At 59.7% G+C, this 22,763-nt stretch overlaps 1 protein-coding gene across 9 annotated transcripts in view; it reads left to right on the top strand.

Annotated features, from left to right (window-relative positions):
* The window catches only part of PPP1R12B (protein phosphatase 1 regulatory subunit 12B), a 206,482-nt gene that overhangs the window by 103,633 nt on the left and 80,086 nt on the right, over positions 1 to 22,763 (top strand). For 7 of the 9 annotated variants that reach the window (XR_010990646.1, XM_068164658.1, XM_068164656.1 and 4 more), the window contains exons 13-14: positions 5,479 to 5,664; positions 6,144 to 6,326. The exons of 1 other annotated variant lie outside the window; for it this stretch is intronic. Coding sequence is in view for 7 of the 8 variants with exons in the window: in XM_068164658.1 (XP_068020759.1) it covers positions 5,479 to 5,664; positions 6,144 to 6,326 (369 nt within the window). In the remaining variant the exon portion in view is untranslated. The remainder of the gene's footprint in view (positions 1 to 5,478; positions 5,665 to 6,143; positions 6,327 to 22,763) is intronic. One more of the 9 variants, XM_068164659.1, reaches the window with a different exon arrangement.

Genomic DNA, 22,763 nt, shown 5'->3' with positions numbered 1-22,763 from the left:
CTGCACAACCCATTCCAGGCCTTCACCACTCTCATGGGGAAGAACTTCCTCCTCCCCTCCAGCCTCAATCTCCCCACCTCCAGCTTCATTCCATTCCCCCTAGTCCTAGCACTGCCTGAGATCCTGAGCAGTCCCTCCCCAGCCTTCCTGCAGCCCCCTGCAGATCCTGGAAGGCCACAATGAGGTCACCTCAGAGCCTTCTCTTCTCCAGACTGAGCAGCCCCAACTCCTTCAGTCTGTCCTCATAGGAGAGGTGCTCCAGCCCTCTGCTCATCCTTGTGGCCCTGCTCTGGACACCTTCCAGCACCTCCACATCCCTCTTGCCACAGGGGCTCCAGAACTGGACACAGTACTCCAGGTGGGGTCTCACCAGGGCTGAGTAGAGGGGGCCAGGGCTGAGTAGAGGGAGGAGTGCCTGGGAGGAGGCCACTCCTGCCCAGTGCAGCTGGAACTGCTGAGGCTGCTTGTTGGTGAAGCAGCCAAGGCAGCAGCACAAAGCAATCCTGCACAGCCCCCTCCAGTGCTGCTCCCTCCTGCCCCTGGGAGAGGCAGAGGCTCAGTGTCCCTCAGTACCAGCTAAAGGCTCTCTGAATGAGGGCAGTGAGTGCCCCTCTGCCAGGGTGAGCCCACTGCTGAGCTGGGGAGGAGAGGAAGAACAGCTCTGTGTGCCAGGGCAGTGCCAGGCTGGGTCCATTGCTAGTTTGAGAGGAGGGGAAGATCAGCTCTGTGTGCTAGGGCAGTGCCAGGCTGAGTCCATTGCTGAGTTGGGGAGGAGGGGAAGATCATCTCTGTGTGCCAGGGCAGTGCCAGGCTGAGTCCATTGCTGAGTTTGAGAGGAAGAGATCATCTCTGTGTGCCAGAACAGTGCCAGGCTGAGTCCATTGCTGAGTTTAGGAGGAGGGGAAGATCATCTCTGTGTGCCAGGGCAGTGCCAGGCTGAGTCCATTGTTGAGTTTAGGAGGAGGGGAAGATCATCTCTGTGTGCCAGGGCAGTGCCAGGCTGAGTCCATTGCTGAGTTTGGGAGGAGGGGAAGATCATCTCTGTGTGCCAGGGCAGTGCCAGGCTGAGTCCATTGCTGAGTTTGGGAGGAGGGGAAGATCATCTCTGTGTGCCAGGGCAGTGCCAGGCTGAGTCCATTGCTGAGTTTAGGAGGAGGGGAAGATCATCTCTGTGTGCCAGGGCAGTGCCAGGCTGAGTCCATTGTTGAGTTTGAGAAGAAGATATCATCTCTGTGTGCCAGGGCAGTGCCAGGCTGAGTCCACTGCTGAGTTTAGGAGGAGGGGAAGATCATCTCTGTGTGCCAGGGCAGTGCCAGGCTGAGTCCATTGTTGAGTTTGAGAGGAAGAGATCATCTCTGTGTGCCAGGGCAGTGCCATCCCCCTCCCCTTTGCTTTGGCTCACGCTGGGAGCCATCAGAGCAGGCTGTGGAAGCCATTGGAGCTGTGCCCTAGGCAGAGAGCTTTGAGGCTTTCAGAGTGTTTCACCCAATTCCAGACCTGGAACTAAGTAACTCTGCTGGAGCTGGAACAGTGCCCTGGGACTCTGGGGCTGAGGCAGATGTTTCTTTGCCCCAGAGGTTGTGCTGGTGCAGGTAAGTTGTGCTGGAGGATGCCTGCCCAATTGCTGAGCACATCCAAAGCTGAAGCAGCCACTGCAAGCAGCAGCCCTGCCCCCAGCTGCTGCTCCCCGGCAGGGAGCTCACTGCTGTCCTGGGACACGAGGACAGCCTCCAGAGCTTGGCTCCCAGGGCTCTCCCAAGGCTCTCCAACAACCTGCAGCTGATTGCACTGGAAAAACTCAGCCTCTTGCAGCTGGCATTGCCCTCCTGCTCCCAGGCCAGGCCCTCACATGGCTGTCCCTGAAGTTTGGCATCCCCACCGCTGCTGCCGTTCCTTGGATCAGCTGCACGGAGCCTGCTGAAGGTTTGGGCTGGCAGTGGGACTTTGCTGGTGCCCACTGCTTGTCACAGAGGCTGAATTCTGGCCTTGCAGAGGAGAATGGCTCCACAGGCAGTCCCAGAGAGGATCTCTAGGCTAGGAATGGAGTGGACTTCTTCAGAGGGCTCAGTGGGGTTGGGCTTTGTGCACAAGCAGTAAAACCAGGATGGGTTTGACCCCTGCCCCATGTGGGGGAGCACAGGAAATGCAACACAATCATATTGAGCCTCTGATTTCTCCAGCCCTGTGCATCAGCCTTTAAGGTGAGGAAAGGAGTCTGGGTGAGGCTAAGCTGCTCCTCATTTCCAGCTATGACCAAACCTCTGAGCAGAGTTCCAGGAGGCAAATCTCATGTAGAGAGCAGAGCCGACCAGGCCAACCTTGGCTGTCGTTGAGAGGATCACTTCTGTCCCTCTGCACTTCCCCTTTCCCTCATCCCCATGAGGACACCCAGTTATGTTCTGGGGCCCTCCAAAAACAGCCTCACCACCAGCAGCAGATCTTCTCAAGCTGCTGGAAATGGCTTTTCTGCTAAGGGGGAAGAGAGGTTGCAGCAGTGCTGCAGGGCTGCTTCAGCCTGAGCCGAGGCAGCCGCTGAAGCTCTGCCTGTCCTGGCAGCGACTGCTGCCTTCTGCTTTCCCTCTGCCTGTACCATTAGCCCCCAGACTGACAGAGCCCAGCTCTGCCAGCCTGTTCTCCATGCCAGTGCATGCAGCCAGCTCCCCCCTGCCTCTGTCTTGAAGGATTTGGAGGAGGAGATCTGGCCCAGCAGAGGGGATTTGCTGAGCAGCTTCCCTGCCGTCAGCCGTGGCTGCGGGAAGGGATCCCACGCAGGCTGCAGTCACTTCCCAGGCTGCTTCGCCCTCATTTGCATATTGGCATATTTATTCTCCCTGGGTTGGTCACATGAAAGCCATCCCAGCAAGCCAGGCCAGCAGCCCATGCAGCCCAGGCTCTTGTTTCTCACAGCAGCTGGGTTGAAGGACACGTTGCTGAAGCTGTGATAGCCTCCGAGCAGTGTTCCGCCTCCCACACTCTCCTGCTTCCAGCACTCAGGGATTTGGGAGCCAGGAGCTGTACCAAACCACTCTCCTTAGCAGCCACCACTGTGGCCACCTTCCAGAAGCAGATCCTGGTTTGAGCTCTGCCTGTGGCAGGGTGTTAAAAGCCCTCAGCAGTTAGGAGTTTGGAGCAGCACACGTGGAAGCAGCTGAGGGCGTGAGGGCTTTCCTGGGCTGGGCTGTGCTTGCCTGGCTCCTGGGTGTGCAGTGCTGCTTCCCATCCCCCTGCTCACTCCCTGGGGGTTCTGCTGCAGAGGCTGTGGGTGAGAACAAGCAGCAGTGGCAGTGCCTTTTGTGTTGCTGATGTGGAACCCTTCAGCATGACTTTGTGGTCCTCCCTGCTCCAGGTCCTGCAGCTGTTGATTAACAAGATTCTCCTGCTGCCCTTCTTGCAGCTCTCTGGGCCTGCTCTGTTCAGGGGTCAACAACTGAATCTTTTCTTTAGGGTCCTCCTCAGGCTGTGCAGTGCCACCCATGCCAGGTGCCAGGCTGGGGAGGTGAATCCCTGCAGAGCTGGCAGTGCCTTGCTGCCCCTCTGCTGAGCAGGGGCTGTGTGATGCCCCAGCACTGCGTTTCTCTGCCCCAGGGCACAGTGCCATCACCATGCTCCCTTCCTCTTCCTCCTTCCCCTCTCAGCTCCCCACACCTCTGCCCCTGCAGGACCTGGTGCTGCTTCCATCCTCTCGTGTCCCCTCTTCACCCATTGCCTTTCCCTTCTGGACAGTCCTTGTCAGGTCTTCCTTAGCTCTCCTGTGTCCTCCCTGACCAAGTTCCTTCTCACTTTTGCAGCCACCCCTCATGCCCCAACCTGTCTGCCTTGGGCTCTCCTAGGTTGGTGCCACATCAGCCCTGCTCCCCCCAGGTTTCCTACCACCTTTTCCCCTGCAGCTCCTCTTGTTCCTTCCCTGGGCAAACCTCCACTCCCTCATCTCCTCAGCAGCTTCCACACCTTCACAGCTGCTTGCTCCCACACCAGCCAGGCTTATCCCCGTGCTCTCCCCTCCTTCTAGCCCATCTCCAGGGCTTGGCTTTTCCCTCTGCTGCAGAGACAAGAAGAGAGGCACTTGCTTCCAAGAGGACTTCCTGCTCCCCAGTGCCCCAGGCAGGAGCTGGCTTTGCAGGGGAAGCTTTGTTTAGGCTCTGGTGGAGGTTGCTGCCTGGTGACAGTGGCTTGCTTGTTCCTTTGTGACCTGGACATGGCAAGCAGCCATCAGCTGAAGAGCCCAAATGCAAGGTCCCTCCCTGTGGAGGCCCTCCAGGGTGTCCACTTCTCTCCTTTGCCTGTCTAGGGACCAGCTGCCTGCTCTGGGCTGGCTGGAGGCCTTGGCACATAAAGCTGGTTTGTAAATTGGGTGCCTGGGTGAGCTGGACTGGGGCCTTCTGCTGCCTCCTCCTGTCCTTGGCTGTTGTCCTGCCTCTTTCAAGTTTTGTTTCAGCCTCAGGCTGCTCTCTCTGACTCTTGCTCTGGTGCTGACTTCCAGCCCTGCTCTGGTGTTCCCATGAATCTGCAGCCCTCTACCCCAGTCTGCTTTTCCTCCAGGTCAGCTTTGATTCCTGCTGCAGCCACTTTCCTCCGTGTCCCCTGGCATGGGAATCATTAGTATGCAGGAGATGAGAGGCAGCCTTGCAGCCTTCCCAGCCTTTGATCCTGCAGCCAGCCCAGTCTGGCCAGTAGCAGCCAGGCATACCAGCTGCTGGGGAAGGTGTGGAAGGGTACACAGTGGTGTGCTCTGGGCAGGCAGCGAGGAGTCTGTGCTTGGGGCTCTGGTGCCAGCTTTCATCAGCTCTGCTTTCAGCGCTGGGGAGCTTCTCCCACTCAGGTGGGGTGTCTGAAGAAGCAGAAGGGCACTGCCTCCTCCTGTGACAGACAGCCCTTCTTGCCCCCTGTCCCATCCCCAGAGTCTGAGCACTTCAGCAGCCTTCCAGCAGCCATGGCTGGAAGGGGTTTGTGCCACACTGGCAGGCAGCAGCAGCCTTCCCTGGCTCATCCCTGGCCGGGCTTTGGACAGCCTCCCTCCAGCTGTTCTCCAGCACCACAGAGTTTGTTCCAAACGTGAAAGCCTTCACTGACCATCCCTGCCAAAGCCTTAAGCCACTGGAAACCGAGTTCTTCAAGCTGGCATCCTTGGGAGGCGATGCAGCCAGAGCTGCTCACGTCCCTCTCCTCCCCTGCTCCGAGCAGCCTGCTCCCTGCTTCCCCCAGCCCCGCAGGGTGCTCTGCCTGCCGCTTCCACTGCAGCCGGGGTCTGCCCTGCCCCTGAGCTACACCACTTCACCTCCACGCCCTCCTTCTCTCCCTGCACCCCAGCTGGGCTTAGCTAAGAGGGGTCCTGCCGAGGGCCGGCCTGCATGAGCCAGCGCCGGCAGCTCTGGTGGGCTCTGAGCTGCCTGCCTGCGCCCGGCTGAGCCCCTGGGAGCCGGCTGGGGCTCTGCTGCGGTCGCCCTGCTCTGAAGGACCTCCTTTTGTGCTGTTTTCCAGTGCTTCCTTTGGTAGAAGTAGTGACCTCAGCAGCCCCTCCATTTCAGCCAGTCGCAATCCATCTCTAGCTACCTCACCCACTGCCATTGGTTCATCTACCTCCCCGGGCACCCCGTGGCAACCTGTCTCTTCCTGCCCCACAGCTCCCGGCGCCAGCAGCGCAGCGGCCGCCCGCCAGTACTGCAGGTAACGGCAGCGCTGGGCTTGGAAGCTCTGAGCTCTGCAGTGGATGATGGAGTGGAAGGCAGCTGGTGATCAGTGCCCAGCTGGCTCTGTTGGACATGTGGTTGCAGTAGTGGAGGCGGCCCAGCAGGCAGGTGCAGGCCTCCTGTGGCACCGTAGCTTCCCCCCTGGGTGCGGCGGGGACCTGTCACACGCAGTGCGCCGCTCAGGCTGCTCTCGGGTGCCAGCTTTTGGAGTTCACTGCCCCTGTGTGTTCCCCAGGTGCAGCTGCTCATGGGGTGTGCTACAAAAAAAGGGACGTGAAGGCCTTGAATTCCCCCTGCCAGTCCTTCTGCCAGGTCTCAGGAGCTCCTTTTAATGGGTGCTGCCCTCTGCAAGAGCCCAAGTCTAGGAGGAGCAGAGTGAGCTGGTGCTGCTGCCTCGGCCCGGCTCCGCAGATGGGTTCACTTGCTTTGCTTTCCCTTATGTCTTCTCTATTTCAGAGCCCCTTTCAGGCAACAAACTGATTCTGCTGTAGAGAGAACCCCAGAGGGCATCTCTGCTAGCAGCCCTCTGGGGGTAAGCACAGACCGCAGCGGGCTGGGCTCTGCCAACGGTGTGGCGAATGCCGGCGCCGCTGCCGGCCCCGGGAAGGAGCCAGCTGAGGAGGCCAGGGAGCGCCGAAGGTCAGTGCTGGGCTGCGTCCCTCCTCCTGGGACCAGCTCTCACCTGGTGGTGATGGTGGGGGTGTCACAGCTGTCTCTTAGCTGCTACCTGGACTGGCAGGCTGCTGCCCCTGCTCCCACTTGAGCTCTGGCCCCCTGCCCTCAGCGGCTCCTGGGTTCTGTTCGGCTTCGTGATTTGCTCCTTGTCTCCTCAGCATCTCAGCCTCTTCCTTCAGTCATCATCTTGGTGACTACCCTCACCCTGTAGAGGCCAGGCAGCCCAGTAGGCACTTGCAGCAGGTCCTGTGACATGAAGGAGTGTTGGATGTAGACACATTCAGGTGAAAGCCACCCCTCTGGCTCTGCTCACCTCCGTGTGGTGTCCCTCAAGGAGACCTCTGTGCTGCACAGGACCCCAGATTCCCTCTGCAGGCAGTAGGGGAAAACAAACCTCCTGGAGCATGTAGGTGTGTGGTGCAGCAGGAGATGGGCTGTGCTCCCCTAGCAGGGATTTCATTCAGTTGACCTTAAGGGAAGAGTTGGCACAGAGGGAAAAGTCATAGAACCATAGAATGGGTTGGAAGGGAGCTCAAAGCTCAGCCAGCTCCAACCCCCTGCCATGCCCAGGGACACCTCCCACCAGCACAGCTTGCTCCAGGCCTCATCCAGCCTGGTCCTGAGCACCTCCAGGCAGGGGACAGCCACAGCCTCTCTGGGCAGCCTGTGCCAGGCTCTCCCCAGCCTCACTCTCAGCAATCTCTTCCTCCTCTCCACTCTCAGTCTCCTCTCCCAGCTCAAAGCCATTAGAGTCTGCCCTGTGCAGCTGAGGCTGTTGAGCAGTGGCAGCATTTTGAGTTGTGCTGGACCTGGCTGGTGGAAACTTCCTTCCCTAGGATGCTATTTCAAGGGCAGGGATGTACAGACCTGGTGCAGCTGCTGCTCTTTGCACAGGGACCTTGGTCTGTGCTCTTAACTAGGGAAGATCAAGAGGTCTGTCTTTAGGGGCAATGGTTTGAAACCAGGGACTGGACAATGGGAGGAAGTTATTCACTGTGAGGGTGGGGAGGCACTGGCACAGGCTGCCCAGGGAGCTTGGGGGTGCCCCCTCCCTGGAGGTGTTGGAGGCCAGGGGGTGGGAACTTGATGACCTTTAAGCTCCCTTCCAGCCCAGCCCATTCCATGGATCTTGAACCCTGTGGTGGCAGGCTGCAAGGTAGCATCTGGCACAGGAAGCTTTGAAGGAACCTTTGCCTGTGTGACCACTTCTGGGAACTGATGCAGGTCACACCAACAGGAACAGCATCTCTTGGAGCTAGGTGGTCCTGGCTGGAGCTAGATGATCCTGGCTGGAGCTAGGTGATCCTGGTTGGAGCTAGGTGATCCTGGCTGGAGCTAGGTGATCCTGGTTGGAGCTAGGTGATCCTGGCTGGAGCTAGGTGATCCTGGCTGGAGCTAGGTGATGCTGGTTGGAGCTAGGTGATCCTGGCTGGAGCTAGGTGATGCTGGTTGGAACTAGATGATCCTGGTTGGAGCTAGGTGATGCTGGTTGGAGCTGGGTGATGCTGGTTGGAGCTAGATGATCCTGGTTGGAGCTGGGTGATGCTGGTTGGAGCTAGGTGATCCTGGTTGGAGCTAGGTGGTCCTGGTTGGAGCTAGATGATCCTGGTTGGAGCTAGGTGATCCTGGCTGGAGCTAGGTGATGCTGGTTGGAGCTAGGTGATCCTGGTTGGAGCTAGGTGATGCTGGTTGGAGCTAGGTGATGCTGGTTGGAGCTAGGTGATGCTGGTTGGAACTTGGTGATCCTGGTTGGAGCTAGGTGATCCTTGAGGTCCCTTCCAACCCTGACAATCCTGTGATCTTGAAGGTGCCTTCCAACCCAAGCCACTCCATGATGTCTTGCTGCAGGCAGGTGAGCTGTTGCAGTCTGGCACTGGTGAGCAGGAGAAGGCAGCCAGGAGCCACAGCTGAGGAGATGCCTTTCCAGCTGGCACCCAGCTCCTGCACTGGGCTCAGTGATTGGAGTCTTCCAAACTAAAGTAACAGCTTCTCCCCAAACAAACCTCCCTGAGCAGAGAGAGCCCTGTGGGCTGTGCTCAGTGGCCTGAAGCCAAGGGATGTGCAAAGCCATCCCAGAGGTCACCACTTGCAGCAGGAGCTGGTGGAGCTCAGCAGCGCTGCGTAGCCCACAGCCAGCGCCTGGGCTCTCCCAGGGCACCCTCTGCAGCTTCCCTGCTTCAGCTGCAGCTGATCCCAGAGAGAAGGGGGTCTGTGCTCCTTGGGAGGCACTCAGCCTTTTCCTGCTGCTTGGGCTTGGTCTCTTTTTCCCCAGAGCTAGCACAGGGAGTGCTGTGGATGAGCCACATCCACCACCGCTGCGCGCAGGGGGTGATTGGAAACAGCTCCTGCAGGGCCTGTGTCTGTCAGAGCACTTAGGCTCAGTGCTGGGAGTGCCTCTGTGCTCCTCCTCATCTTGTGAGGGGTCAGCTGGCTCGGGGCCATTTGCAGTTGGATTGAGCTGAGCTGCCAAAAGAGCCTCCTGGTGCAGAGTGAGAGTGAGCAGGGGAGGACAGAGCCAGCTCTGTGCTGCCGCTTCGGAGCCTTTCGCAGCGGGAGCTCCGTCTTGGCAAGGCCAGAGTCGAGTTTCAGGAGCTTTAGAGGTTGCCCTGAAGAGGTGGGCACCACAAAACCCACCAGACCTTTGGCCCTGCCTGCAGACAGGGCACTTGGCACAGTGCTTGCAGACACCCAGCAGCAGGGAGTGTGGCTGCTCCGGCGTTGGGTGCCCGAAGGGCAGTAACGGAGAAGCTCTGCTCAGGGCTCCTGCCTCTGTGAGGCAGAAACATCTCCTGTGACCTCTGGGGACAGGAAGAGGAGCACCAGAAGGTTCCTCACACCTTTCACTGAAGCTTTGAAACTACACAGAGGGGATGGAAAAAGCCCAGCAATGGTTCCTTGTGCCTGTGGGTGAAGGAAACCTTCTGCCTGAACCTGAGTTCCACCAGCACCAGCAGGCCTGAGCTGCCTGCAGCTGGGAGCCAGGCTCTGGAGACCCAGGAGGGGGTCACCTGCATGGGAAGAGCTTGGTCTGGAAGGAGAGCAATCCCAGTAAAATCTAATCAGAAAGGGAAAATGGCCAACAGTTGTCAGGGAAGCAGTGGATGGATTTCAGCTCCCCCCCCAGCAGCTGTTGCAGTAGCATTTGGGCTGCTTGAGTGTTTCCAAAGCTCAGCTTGCTCTTAGCAACAGAAACATAAACAAAGCTTATCAGCTAATATTAGAGCACAGGGACCTCTCCTAACTCCTGGCCTTAAGCTATCTGCATGAAGCTGAAAGGTTAAAGCAGCAGAGGCTGCTGGCTGTGGGGAGGGAGGGCCAGCAGAGTGCTCTGGAGGGCTGCTGTCCATCCTTGGGTGGCCAAGAGGCCTGGCCCTGGCCCACCCACACCTGTGGTGGTTGATCTGCTGCTGCCTGGGAGCTGAACTGGGCAGGAAGCGCTGCAGGAGCTGCAAAACGCTCTCAGTCATGGCTGGGGGGTCACAGAGGGGAGGAAAGCCAAGGCAAGGGGAGGAAAGCCAAGGCAGAGGGGAGAAAGCCAAGGCAGAGGGGAGAAAGCACCCCAGAGGCAGGGGGGCTTGGAGCAGATGGTCTCTGGGCTCCCTCCCAACCTGAGCCATGCCAGGGTTCTGTGAGGTGCTCTGTCCAGGTGGGCAGATGGTGATGAGCTGCTGCCTGTTGGGCCCCTTCAGCCAAGCTGCTGCCAGGTGTGTTTGTGTGTGCCCAGCAGCTCCTTCCCCCTGCCCAGGGGCCCTGAGCACTGCAGAGTGCTGGTGCCCAGAGCCTGGCACTCTGCCATCTCCCACTGCTCTTCCTTCTTTCCTGCTGGGAATTCTGGAGGCACTACTGAGTGCTGCTGCTTGGCCAGCTGGGTGATGTCCTGCCAGAGCCTACCACAGAGCCACAGAGCTGTGGAGGTTGGAAGAGACCTTGGAGATCACCAAGGCCAAGCACTCACCCAGGGCTCCCAGCCCCACCACTGCTGAGCCACTGCCTCTGCAGCACCTCCCTCAGCCCCACATCCATCTGCCCCCTAAACACCTCCAGGCATGGGGGCTCCAGGAGCCCCCTGGGCAGCCTGCTGCAGTTGGCTGAGGTTGCAGATGGCTGCCTGCAGCTGAGCCCAGGGCAGCCCTGGCACTGCTGAGGGTGGCACACAGCTGGGTGCTGTGCCTGCAGAGTCTGACAGAGCACAGCCCCTGACCTGCTGGGAAACAAATCTCCTTTGGGCTCCCCTTGGTGCAGGCAGGTGGGGGGAGGCAGGGGGGCTGCTGGAGGCAGGGGGGCTGCTGGATGCAGGGGGGGCTGCTGAATGCAGGGGGTCCTGCTGGATACAGGGGGGCCTGCTGCATGCAGCCCCCTGCGGGGCTGTCGCCTTCAGCCGGGCTGACAGCGCCCCCTAGTGCCACGCAGGGCTCCTGCAGGCTTCAGCTGCCTCCTGCTCTGTGCAGTTTCTGTGCAGGGCTCTGGGGTCACAGAGTCACAGAATGGTCTGGGCCGGAAGGCACCTCCAAAGCTCATCCAGTCCAAGCTCCCTGCAGCCAGCAGAGACAGCCCCAGCTAGGTCAGGCTGCCCAGGGCCTCATCGAGCCTCACCTTGCATGTCTCCAGGGCTGGAGCCTCAACCCCCTCCCTGGGCAACCTGCTGCAGTGCTCCAGCAGCCTCCTGGGGCAGAACTTGTTCCTCACATCCAATCTCAATCTGCTCTGCTCTGCTTTGAAGCCATTGCCCCTGGGTCTGGCCCTGCAGGCCTTTGGGAGCAGTCTCTCTCCATCCTTCCTGTAGCCCTCTTCAGGTCCTGGCAGGCTGCTATTAGGTCTCCCTGGAGCCTTCTCCTCTCCAGGCTGAACACCCCCAGCTCCCTCAGCCTGTCCCCACAGCAGAGCTGCTCCAAGCCCCTGAGCATTCTCCTGGCCTCCTCTGGAGCCTCTCCATCAGCTCCAGGTCCTTCCTGTGTTGGTCACTGCACACAGCACTCAGCAGAGCCAAGTGGCAGAGTCTCCTCTCTGGCAATGCATCTCCTGGAGTGCCACACTGCAGCCTCTCTCCAGAGGGTTCCTGTGCCCCAGGCACCTGCCATGCTTGGAGCTGTGTCCCTTGGGCAGGGTGGGAGGGTCTGCAGGACAGCTTGCCAGGCTGGAGTGGGACTTGTGCCATGAGGCAGCTGGAGCTGAGAGGAAGGTGTGGGCAGGCTGGGGCTCTCTGAGCCTCTTCCATTATCTGACAGCTTTGGTTCCCACAACAGGTTGCAAGGCCCCAGCTGGTGGGCAGCTGTCCCCTGGGGTAAGCCAAGCTGTGCCTGACAGCTTCTGAAGGGCAGGGCTGTGGCCTGTCTTGTGTGACCAGATGAAAGGAACTCCTGAAGCTGAAACCTGGCCTGGGCTGGGGAGGATTTGGGTTTGAATTTGTCCTCCACCTTTCCCTTTCCCCTCAGCCCACTTGGTTCATCCTCTTGTGTTCTGTGATTGGCTTTGTTCTTCCTGTTCCTCAGGAAGCTTCCAGTGAGCTGGTGGCACTTGCCAGCAGACAGGGGCACAGAAACACAGAGCAAGGGGTTGGAAGGGACCTCTGGAGCTCATCCAGCCCCAGCCCCTGCCAGAGCAGGGCACCCAGGGCAGGGCACACAGAACACATCCGGGGGGGCTGGAAAGGCTCCAGAGGAGACTCCACAGCCTCTCTGGGCAGCCTGCTCCAGGCTCCAGCAGCCTCCCAGGGACAAAGTTTCCCCTCCTGCTCCCCTGGCAGCTGCTCTCCTCCAGCTTGCCCCCAGTGCCCCTTGTGCTGTGCTTGGCCATCCCTGAGCAGAGCCTGGCTCCAGCCCTGCACAGCTTTATCCCCAGCACTGAGGGCAGCCCTCAGGCTGCTCTGCTCCCAGCTCCCAGCCCCAGCTGCCTCAGCTGTGCTCACAGGGAGATGTTCCACTGCCTGCAGCAGCTCTGGGGCTCTGGGCTGGACTCTCTCAAGCAGTTCCCTGAGCTCCTTCTTGACCTGAGGGGCCCAGAGCTGGCCACAATATTCCATTTGTAGCCTCAGCAGGGCAGAGCAGAGGGGGAGGAGAGCCTCTCTCAACCTCAACAAGCTGTTGGAGATGGCAAACATCTCCCTCCTTATCTTTGAGTCTCCTCTGAGCAGTTCCTCAGCTCAGTCAAGCAGTGGAGTGTGGTGTGCTCGTTCTAGGAGCTTGGGAGCTGTCAGCCCAGCTCAGCTAAGCCCAGCCTGGCTTCTGGCCCTCTGAGGTTGCCCTCTCAGGAGTGTGGTGTGCTCCTTCTAGCAGCTTGGGAGCTGTGTGCCCAGCTCAGCTAAGCCCAGCCTGGCTTCTGGCCCTCTCAGGTTGCCCTCTCAGGAGTGTGGTGTGCTTGTTCTAGCAGCTTGGGAGCTGTGTGCCCAGCTCAGCTAAGCCCAGCCTGGCTTCTGGCCCTCTCAGGTTGCCCTCTCAGGAGTGTGGTGTGCTTGTTCTAGCAGCTTGGGAGCTGTCAGCCCAGCTCAGCTAAGCCCAGCCTGGCTTCTGGCCCTCTCAGGTTGCCCTCTCAGGAGTGTGGTGTGCTCGTTCTAGCAGCCTGGGAGCTGTCAGCCCAGCTCAGCTAAGCCCAGCCTGGCTTCTGGCCCTCTGAGGTTGCCCTCTCAGGAGTGTGGTGTGCTCGTTCTAGCAGCCTGGGAGCTGTCAGCCCAGCTCAGCTAAGCCCAGCCTGGCTTCTGGCCCTCTCAGGTTGCCCTCTCAGGAGTGTGGTGTGCTCGTTCTAGCAGCTTGGCAGCTGTCAGCCCAGCTCAGCTAAGCCCAGCCTGGCTTCTGGCCCTCTCAGGTTGCCCCTGGAAAGCTTTTTTTCCCCCTCTATAAACTTCTGTCAGGTGAGGAAGGTTCAGTGCCAGGCAAGGGAAAGGTCTCCAGCAAACATTGCTCCTCCCTGCTGCCTTCCCAAGAGGAATTCAGTTCTCATTCTCCATGCCTCCATTGGAGGGCTCCAGCTCCTAATTATAGGAGCAGATATTAATAATACATTAAGCACTGAACCCTCCTCCAGCAGTGCTGGGGGAGGAACAATTCTTGGCAGGTCCTTTCACCTTGTGATTCTTGTCCTGTCCAAATGCAGAGCATGACTCCTCCAGGGTGAGTGCTGCTGCCTGCTGTGGCTGTTAACCCTTCTGGGCTGACCACAGGGCAGCCACAAGGCAGTGGCAGCCCTGACCCCTGGGCAAGCTCAGCCCTGGGGCTGGCACCCAGGGGGATTTGGATAGGATAGGATAGGATAGGATAGGATAGGATAGGATAGGGTAGGATAGGATAGGATAGGATAGGATAGGATAGGATAGGATAGGATAGGATAGGATAGGATAGGATAGGATAGGATAGGATAGGATGGAATGGAGTGGAGTGGAGTGGAGTGGAGTGGAGTGGAATGGAATAGAATAGAATAGAATAGAATAGAATAGAATAGAATAGAATAGAATAGAATAGAATAGAATAGAATAGAATAACCCAGGCTGGAAGAGACCTTCAAGATCATGGAGTCCAACCTACCATCCAACACCACCTAATCAACTCACCCATGGCACCAAGCACCCTCTCAAGTCTCCTCCTGAACACCTCCAGGGATGGGGACTCCACCACCTCCCCAGGCAGCACATCCCAATGGGCAATCACTCTCTCTGTGGAGAACTTCCTCCTCACCTCCAGCCTGAACCTCCCCTGGCACAGCCTGAGACTGTGGCCTCTTGTTCTGCTGCTGGCTGCCTGGGAGAAGAGCCCAACCCCCACCTGGCTCCAACCTCCCTGCAGGGAGTTGCAGAGAGCAAGAAGGTCTCCCCTGAGCCTCCTCTTCTGCAGGCTAAGCAACCCCAGCTCCCTCAGCCTCTCCTCCCAGGGCTGTGCCCCAGACCCCTCCCCAGCTTTGTTGCCCTTCTCTGGACACCTTCCAGCAGCTCAACCTCTTTCCTAACCTGAGGAGCCCAGAACTGGACACAGGACTCCAGGTGTGGCCTCAGCAGTGCTGAGCACAGGGCAGGATGAGCTCCCTGCTCCTGCTGGCCACACTCTTCCTGCTGCAGGCCAGGATGCCCTTGGCCCTCCTGGCTGCCTGGGCACACTGCAGGCTCGTGTTCAGCCTACCATCCACCAGCACTCCCAGGTCCCTCTTTGCCTGGCTGCTCTCAGCCACTCTGCCCCCAGCCTGTAGCACTGCCTGGGGTTGCTGTGGCCAATGTGCAGCCCCTGGCACTTGGATGTGTTCAGTCTCCTGCCCTTGGCCTCTGCCCACCACTTGGGAGGAAGTGGCAGAAGCAGCTCTGGGCTTTTGGGAGCAGCTCTGGGCTTTGTCTGGCTCCCACCTTGGGGGTTTCAGTGGTGTCTGACTCTAATCCCTGTCTCTGACAGAAAGCTGAGTGGCCTCAGCTCTCCTGGGAGAGAGCCCTGGGGAAGCAGGGTGCTGGAATACTCTGCAGGGCCAGGGCCAGAGCCCAGCCCACACTGCCCAGCAGACAAGGAAGAAGCTGAGAGGCCTCTCTGCACCATCTCCTGGCAGCTGCTGTTGAAAGCCTTTCTCCAGCAGCCTCTGCAGCTAATCTTGCAGATCATTTGGGCCTGTTGTGAGGAGGCTGCTGGTGCAGCTGAGGTGGGAGGGCAGGAATTCTGCTGCCCAGCAGGTTGCCCATGTTGGGAAGAGGCAAAGCTGCTGCTGCTGGAGCAGGAGCCAGGCTGCACTTCTATTTGGGGAAAGGTTGAGGTGTGGGCTGGGGGTCAGGGCTGCTGAGCCCTGCTTCCTGTGAGGGGGTGAGCAGCCTGCTGCTGCCTGCCCAGCTGCCTGCTGGCTGCACCCAGGGAGCAGGGGAAGGAAGGAGGGGGCAGCTTTGGGCATCCTTTGGGCGGAGGAGCCCGGGCTGGAGGCTGAGCTGCTGGCCCAGAGCAGGGATATATGCAGGGCCCTCCAGGGGGTGAAGCTGGGAGCACTTGAGCTGACCACTCTAAGAGCTGCAGCTTGACAGCATGGAGCCAGCTGAAGGTAAAAGCCTCCTTTCCCCATCCCTGCTGCCACTCAGAACCTGTCTGTAGTTCCTCTTCACTCACTAATCCTACCCCTGATGTGTGCCACAGCCTTCACCCTCCTGCCTAGCAGCAGCTGGGCACAGCTCCTGACCTCCAGGCCTTGGGGCTGGGATGTGCTCAGATACTGCTCAGTGCCCAGAAGTGGCCATGCAGCTAAATGATGGATCCACAGCACTTGGGGAGGTGCTGTGGGAGCTGCTGCCCTTTGCCCAGGGAGGTGGTGGAGTGCCCATGCCTGGAGGTGCCCAAGCAAGCTGTGGCCATGGCTCCTGGGGCCACGGTTTGGTGGCCGTGGTGGGGCTGGGTTGGTGTTGGCCTGGATGAGCTTAGAGGGCTTTGCCAGCCCAGAGAGCTGTGTGATTGTGTGTGAGACTCCAGCTGGCAGCTGGCTTGGCATGTCTGCAGATCTCCAATCCTCTGCTCCCCAGCTCCCAGCCCTGAGTGCTCCGGGGGGGAGGCCGAGGGCAGCGCAGGGCTGCCTGGAGGGAAGGGCTTGAGGAAGCTGAACTTGTCTGTCTGTGGGAAGAGAGGACACCTGAAACTGCCCCACAGCCACTGCCAGGAGCTAAGGGACTGCAGCCTGAGCTGAGGAGGGCAGCAGAGCTGTGTGCTTTGAGCTAGCCAAGGGCCAGAGCAGAGGCCAGCTCTGCTGCACCAGAGGGATGGCTCCAGACAAGGCCCCAGCCCCTGCCCTGGCATGGATCTCAGCAGCATGGAGGGGGGGGTGCCAGGTTCTGCATCCAAGTGCCAGGTTCTGCATATTGGCCACAGCAACCCCAGGCAGTGCTACAGGCTGGGAGCAGAGTGGCTGAGAGCAGCCAGGCAGAGAGGGACCTGGGGGTGCTGGTGGATGGTAGGCTGAACAGGAGCCTGCAGTGTGCCCAGGCAGCCAGCAGGGCCAAGGGCATCCTGGCCTGCAGCAGGAAGAGTGTGGCCAGCAGGAGCAGGGAGCTCATCCTGCCCCTGGACACTGCACTGGTTAGGCCACACCTGGAGTCCTGTGTCCAGTTCTGGGCTCCTCAGGTCAGGAAGGAGGTTGAGCTGCTGGAAGGTGTCCAGAGAAGGGCAACAAAGTTGGTGAGGGGTTTGGAACACAGCCCTGGGAGGAGAGGCTGAGGGAGCTGGGGTTGCTCAGCCTGGAGAGGAGGAGACTCAGGGGTGACCTTATCACTCTCTACAACTACCTGAAGGGAGGTTGTAGACAGGCAGAGGTTGGTCTCTTCTCCCAGGCAGCCAGCACCAGAACAAGAGGACACAGTCTCAGGCTGTGCCAGGGGAGGTTCAGGCTGGAGGTGAGGAGGAAGTTCTGCACAGAGAGAGTGATTGCCCATTGGGATGTGCTGCCTGGGGAGGTGGTGGAGTCCCCATCCCTGGAGGTGTTCAGGAGGAGACTTGAGAGGGTGCTTGGTGCCATGGGTGAGTTGTTTAGGTGGTGTTGGATGATAGGTTGGACTTGATGATCTTGAAGGTCTCTTCCAACCTGGTTTGGTTTATTCTAATTCTAATAAAAGGCCTCTTGAGTCTCTCTGAGGAGAGAGTCTTGGGGGGCATCTGTGCTTCAGCTGGGGCTGATCCTGCCCTGCTGCTGCCAGCGCTCAGGACCCGGCTGGGAGCTGCTTCCAGGCGGTGGCAGTGGAGGACTGCTGCAGGCAGCTCCCCAGCCAGCACTGCCTTGGCCTCTCTGGTTCAGCAGCTGAGCCTGCCCTGGCACCAGCAAGCTTGGGGTTTCATCTGCAAGAGGCTGCTTCTCAGCCAGGCTGATTTGTTGCCCTGTGAATGATCCTTTCCCCAGGGCTTTCCTCTCCTGCTGCAGCCTGGGGGGAGCTGCCCCTGGGGAGAGCTCTGCTGGCTCTGCTGCAGGCTGTTCAGATGCCAGCTTGTGTTGACTCACCTGAAACCCAGGCAGAGGAGAGCTGGGGGAGGCAGGGCACTGCCATCTCCACCTTCTTTTGGTTCCTCAGCTGGCAGGAGATGGAGCTTCACCCCCAGCCTCTGGCTCACACAGCCAAGTCTGATCCTCCATGGGCTGCAGCCAGCAGTGCTGAGCTGTCCCCACGCAGTGACAGAGCCCTCAGAGAGCTGTGTGCACACCAAAGGTGCTGAGCTGGGCACAGCCCCACTGCAAAGCCTCCCAGCTCTGCCTTGGTGCTGAGCACAGCCTGCCAGCTCTGCCTTGGTGCTGAGCACAGCCTGCCAGCTCTGCCTTGGTGCTGGGCACAGCCTCCCAGCTCTGCCTTGGTGCTGAGCACAGCCTCCCAGCTCTGCCTTGGTGCTGAGCACAGCCTCACTGCAAAGCCTCCCAGCTCTGCCTTGGTGCTGAGCACAGCCTCCCAGCTCTGCCTTGGTGCTGAGCACAGCCTCACTGCAAAGCCTCCCAGCTCTGCCTTGGTGCTGAGCACAGCCTCACTGCAAAGCCTCCCAGCTCTGCCTTGGTGCTGAGCACAGCCTCACTGCAAAGCCTCCCAGCTCTGCCTTGGTGCTGAGCACAGCCTCACTGCAAAGCCTTGGTGCTGAGCACAGCCTCACTGCAAAGCCTCCCAGCTCTGCCTTGGTGCTGAGCACAGCCTCCCAGCTCTGCCTTGGTGCTGAGCACAGTCTCCCTGCAAAGCCTCCCAGCTTTGCCTTGGTGCTGAGCACAGCCTCCCAGCTCTGCCTTGGTGCTGAGCACAGCCTCACTGCAAAGCCTCCCAGCTCTGCCTTGGTGCTGAGCACAGCCTTCCAGCTCTGCCTTGGTGCTGAGCACAGCCTTCCAGCTCTGCCTTGGTGCTGAGCACAGCCTCCCAGCTCTGCCTTGGTGCTGGGCACAGCCTCCCAGCTCTGCCTTGGTGCTGGGCACAGCCTCACTGCAAAGCCTCCCAGCTCTGCCTTGGTGCTGGGCACAGCCTCCCAGCTCTGCCTTGGTGCTGGGCACAGCCTCCCAGCTCTGCCTTGGTGCTGAGCACAGCCTCCCAGCTCTGCCTTGGTGCTGAGCACAGCCTCACTGCAAAGCCTCCCAGCTCTGCCTTGGTGCTGGGCACAGCCTCACTGCAAAGCCTCCCAGCTCTGCCTTGGTGCTGAGCACAGCCTCACTGCAAAGCCTCCCAGCTCTGCCTTGGTGCTGGGCACAGCCTCACTGCAAAGCCTCCCAGCTCTGCCTTGGTGCTGGGCACAGCTGCTGCACTCAGTACCTGAGGGCAGGGCAGGGCAGGGCAGGGCAGGGCAGGGCAGGGCAGGATGGTGCTGGGCTGCTCTGGTTTGTGCTTGCAGCACTCTTTGCCTTTCTCTGGCAGCAGCAGTTCCTGCATTGCTGCTTGGGTCTCAGACAAGGAGCTCTGCCCTTTTCCTGGCAGACCTTTACAGGTCTGGGCTCAGAGCAGGCCTGCTCCAGGCCAGGCAGCAGCACTGTGATGCTTGTTGCACAGTGCAGGGATCCTGGTTCACAACCAGCTGAGTATGAGCCAGCAGAGAGCTCAGCTGGGCAGGAAGGCCACCAGCAGTGGTGTGGGCAGCAGGAGCAGGGCAGGGATGGTGCCCCTGGGCTGGGCACTGGGGAGGCCACAGCTTGAGTGCTGGGTTCAGCTCTGGGCTCCTCACTGCAGGAAGGAGATTGAGAGGCTGGAGCAGGGCCAGGGAAGGGCAACAGAGCTGGGGAAGGGTCTGGGGAAGAGGGCTGGGGAGGAGCAGCTGAGGGAGCTGGGGGGGTTGAGCCTGGAGCAGAGGAGGCTGAGGGAGACCTCAGTGCTCTCTGCAGCTCCCTGAGAGGAGGCTGCAGCCAGGGGGGGTTGGGCTCTGCTCCCCAGGCTCAGGGGGCAGAAGGAGAGGAACTGGCCTGAAATTGTGCCAGGGGAGGCTGAGGTTGGAGATGAAGCAAAATCTGCTGCCAGAGTGGTGAGGGATTGGAAGAGGCTGCTGAGGGAGGTTGGATTCCATGATCTTGGAGGTCTCTTCCAACCAAAACATCTCTATGGTTCTGTTAATGAATGCAGAGGGATAACATTGACCATTTATAAGCTGCTGACCTCTCTGCTGCCTCCCCAGCCACAAGCCTTGAGTTCTCATTGGGTCCTGCTGCTGTTCTGTTCTGTCAGAGGGAGCAGAGAGCTCCTTGGGCTGCAGCTGGAGCTCCCTGCTCTGTGTGCAGCATCCTGCTGGCTGCAGCTCACTGCCCTCAGCTGCAGCAGGAGAGAGGCACAGAATGGTCTAGGCCAGAAGGGAGCTCCAGAGCTCATCCAGTCCAACCCCCTGCACTCAGCAGGGACATCCTCCACTGGAGCAGGCTGCCCAGGGCCCTCTCCAGCCTCACCTGGAAGATCTCCAGGGCTGGAGCCTCAACCCCCTCCCTGGGCAACCTGCTGCAGTGTTCCAGCAGCCTCCTGCTGCAGAACTTGCTCCTCACATCCAATCTCAATCTGCTCTGCTCTGCTTTGAAGCCATTGCCCCTGGGCCTGGCCCTGCAGCCCTTTGGGAAGAGTCTCTCCCCAGCAGCATTCTTGTAGCCCCTTCAGGTCCTGGCAGTTGCTCTAAGGTCTCCCTGGAGCCTTCCCCTCTCCAGGCTGAACACCCCCAGCCCCCTCAGCCTGCCCTCACAGCAGAGCTGCTCCAACCCCCTGAGCATTCTCCTGGCCTCCTCTGGAGCCTCTCCAGCAGCTCCAGGTCCTTCCTGTGCTGAGGGCTCCAGCCCTGCACCCAGCCCTGCAGGTGAGGTCTCAGCAGAGCACAGAGGCAGAGTCTCCTCTCTGGCTCTGCTGGCAGCACTGCTTTGGCTGCAGCCCAGGCTGGGGTTGGCCTCCTGTGCTGCAGCCTCACCCTGCCCATGTCCAGAGGAGCAGCTCTGCTGCCTGGGGCTGTTCAGAAGGCTGCCTGTGGGCAGCACAGGCAAAGCCACCAGGAGTTGTGTGCTGGGGGAAGTAACCCAACCCCCTGTAAGCACTGCAGGGGGTGGGAGGAGATCCCTGGGCAGGGATAAAGGCTCCCTGCTGCCTTGGCTAACAAGGGACAGAGCTCCCAAGGGCCTTAAGCTCTGGGATCAGCACCTGCAGATGTCTTGCCAAGCAGAGCTGTTGCAGAGAGAGAATTGAATCTTCTGGTTGTTCCCCTGCTAAAGAGGGGATTGAAATCCAGGCACTGCAGCTTCCACCAGTGCAGAAGTCACAGCCCAGGCTGAGGCACAGCTGAAGAAAAGCCTGGGGATGGGAAATGAGCCCTGGGGCTGTTTAGGCTGGAGAAGAGAAGGCTGAGAGGGGATTGATGGTTATCAATACCTGGAGGGTGGGAGGCAAGGAGGGGCCAGGCCCTGCTCAGTGGTGCCCTGTGACAGGACAAGCAACAGAGGGGACAAGCTGGAACCCAGGAAAGTTCCACCTCAGCATGAGGAGAAACCTCTGTGGTGTTCAATATCTGTATTGATCATCTGGAGGAGGGGATGGAGTCCATCAGCAGTGAATGTGCAGATGACAGCGAGCTAGGGGCAGGAGTGGAGCTGTTGGAGGGTAGGAGAGCTCTGCAGAGGGACCTGGCCAGGCTGGGCAGAGGGACAGAGGCCAAGGGCAGGAGACTGAACACATCCAAGTGCCAGGGGCTGCACATTGGCCACAGCAACCCCAGGCAGAGCTCCAGGCTGGGGGCAGAGTGGCTGAGAGCTGCCAAAGAGAGAGGGAGCTGGGGGTGCTGGTGGATGGTAAACTGAACATGAGCCTGCAGTGTGCCCAGGCAGCCAAGAGGGCCAAGGGCATCCTGGCCTGCAGCAGGCAGAGTGTGGCCAGCAGGAGCAGGGAGCTCATCCTGCCCTGTGCTCAGCACTGCTGAGGCCACACCTGGAGTCCTGTGTCCAGTTCTGGGCTCCTCAGGTCAGGCAGGAGATTGAGCTGCTGGAAGGTGTCCAGAGAAGGGCAACAAAGCTGGGGAGGGGTCTGGAGCACAGCCCTGGGAGGAGAGGCTGAGGGAGCTGGGGTTGCTTAGCCTGCAGAAGAGGAGGCTCAGGGGAGACCTTCTTGCTCTCTGCAACTCCCTGCAGGGAGGTTGGAGCCAGGTGGGGGTTGGGCTCTTCTCCCAGGCAGCCAGCACCAGAACAAGAGGACACAGTCTCAAGCTGTGCCAGGGGAGGTTCAGGCTGGAGGTGAGGAGGAAGTTCTCCACAGAGAGAGTGATTGCCCATTGGGATGTGCTGCCTGGGGAGGTGGTGGAGTCCCCATCCCTGGAGGTGTTCAGGAGGAGACTTGATAGGGTGCTTGGTGCCATGGGTGAGTTGATCAGGTGGTGTTGGATGATAGGTTGGACTCCGTGATCTTGAAGGTCTCTTCCAACCTATTCTATCCCATTCCATTCCATTCCATTCCATTCCATTCCATTCCATGCTATTGATGTAAGGAATTGCTCTCCACAATGTGGTGTTCTTCCTATTTCCTCTAGCACAGGTTTCTGAGGGACAGCTTTGCTCTTGCTCACTGCTGCCCTGGGTGGAATTTCCCTCCTGCTGTGTTTTCTTGCAGCTCCTTTTGCCCTTGAGCTTAGATTCACAGCTTCACAGAAGGGGTTGGGTTGGAAGGGACCTTCCAGAGCATCCAGCTCCAGCCCCCTGCCATGCCCAGGGACACCTCCCACCAGCCCAGGCTGCTCCAGGCCTCATCCAGCCTGGTCCTGAACACCTCCAGGCAGGGCACAGCCACAGCCTCCCTGGGCAGCCTGTGCCAGGCTCTCCCCAGCCTCACTCTCAGCAATCTCTTCCTCCTCTCCACTCTCAGTCTCTCCTCTCCCAGCTCAAAGCCATTGTTCCTCAGCCTGTCCCTCCCAGCCCTTGGCCCAAGTCCCTCCCCAGCTCTCCTGGAGCCCTTCAGCTCCTGCAAGGCTGCTCTGAGGTCTCCCTGGAGCCTTCTCTCCTCCAGGCTGCACAGCCCCAGCTCTCCCAGCCTGGCCCCACAGGGGAGGTTCTGCAGCCTCTGCTCATCTCTGTGACCTCCTCTGGAGCCTCTCCAGCAGCTCCAGGTCCTCCTTGTGCTGGGGGCCCAGAGCTGGAGGCAGTGCTGCAGGTGGGGGCTGAGCAGAGCAGGGCAGAGGGGCAGAATCCCCTCCCTGTGCTGCTGCTGGTCACAAATGGTGATGAGTGGTTGGGGTGGTGATGATCTTTGGTTGCAGTGTGCTGCTGGAAAGGGCTCTCAGAGGCAGCAGGAGGGGTTTTGGAGCCAGGAAGGACTGAGAGAAGGCAGAGCCAGATCCCAGCAGCAGTGAGAGGCTGGCAGCTCTGTGGTGGCAGCAGGGCTCACTTGTCTCTGTCCCTGGGAATGACAAAGTTCTGCAGAGCTTTTGCTGAGTCTCTCAGGTTCCTCTCTCCTGGCAATTGATATTCTGCTGCTGGCAGCCAGAGCTGGGGAGATCCTGCTCAGCTCCCTGC

This window comes from Melanerpes formicivorus, unplaced genomic scaffold (genome assembly GCF_026170545.1).
Source record: "Melanerpes formicivorus ecotype bairdi unplaced genomic scaffold, bMelFor1.0.p_v2 SCAF_82, whole genome shotgun sequence".
Classification (NCBI taxonomy): domain Eukaryota; kingdom Metazoa; phylum Chordata; class Aves; order Piciformes; family Picidae; genus Melanerpes; species Melanerpes formicivorus.
This window is presented reverse-complemented; position numbering and strand designations above follow the sequence as displayed.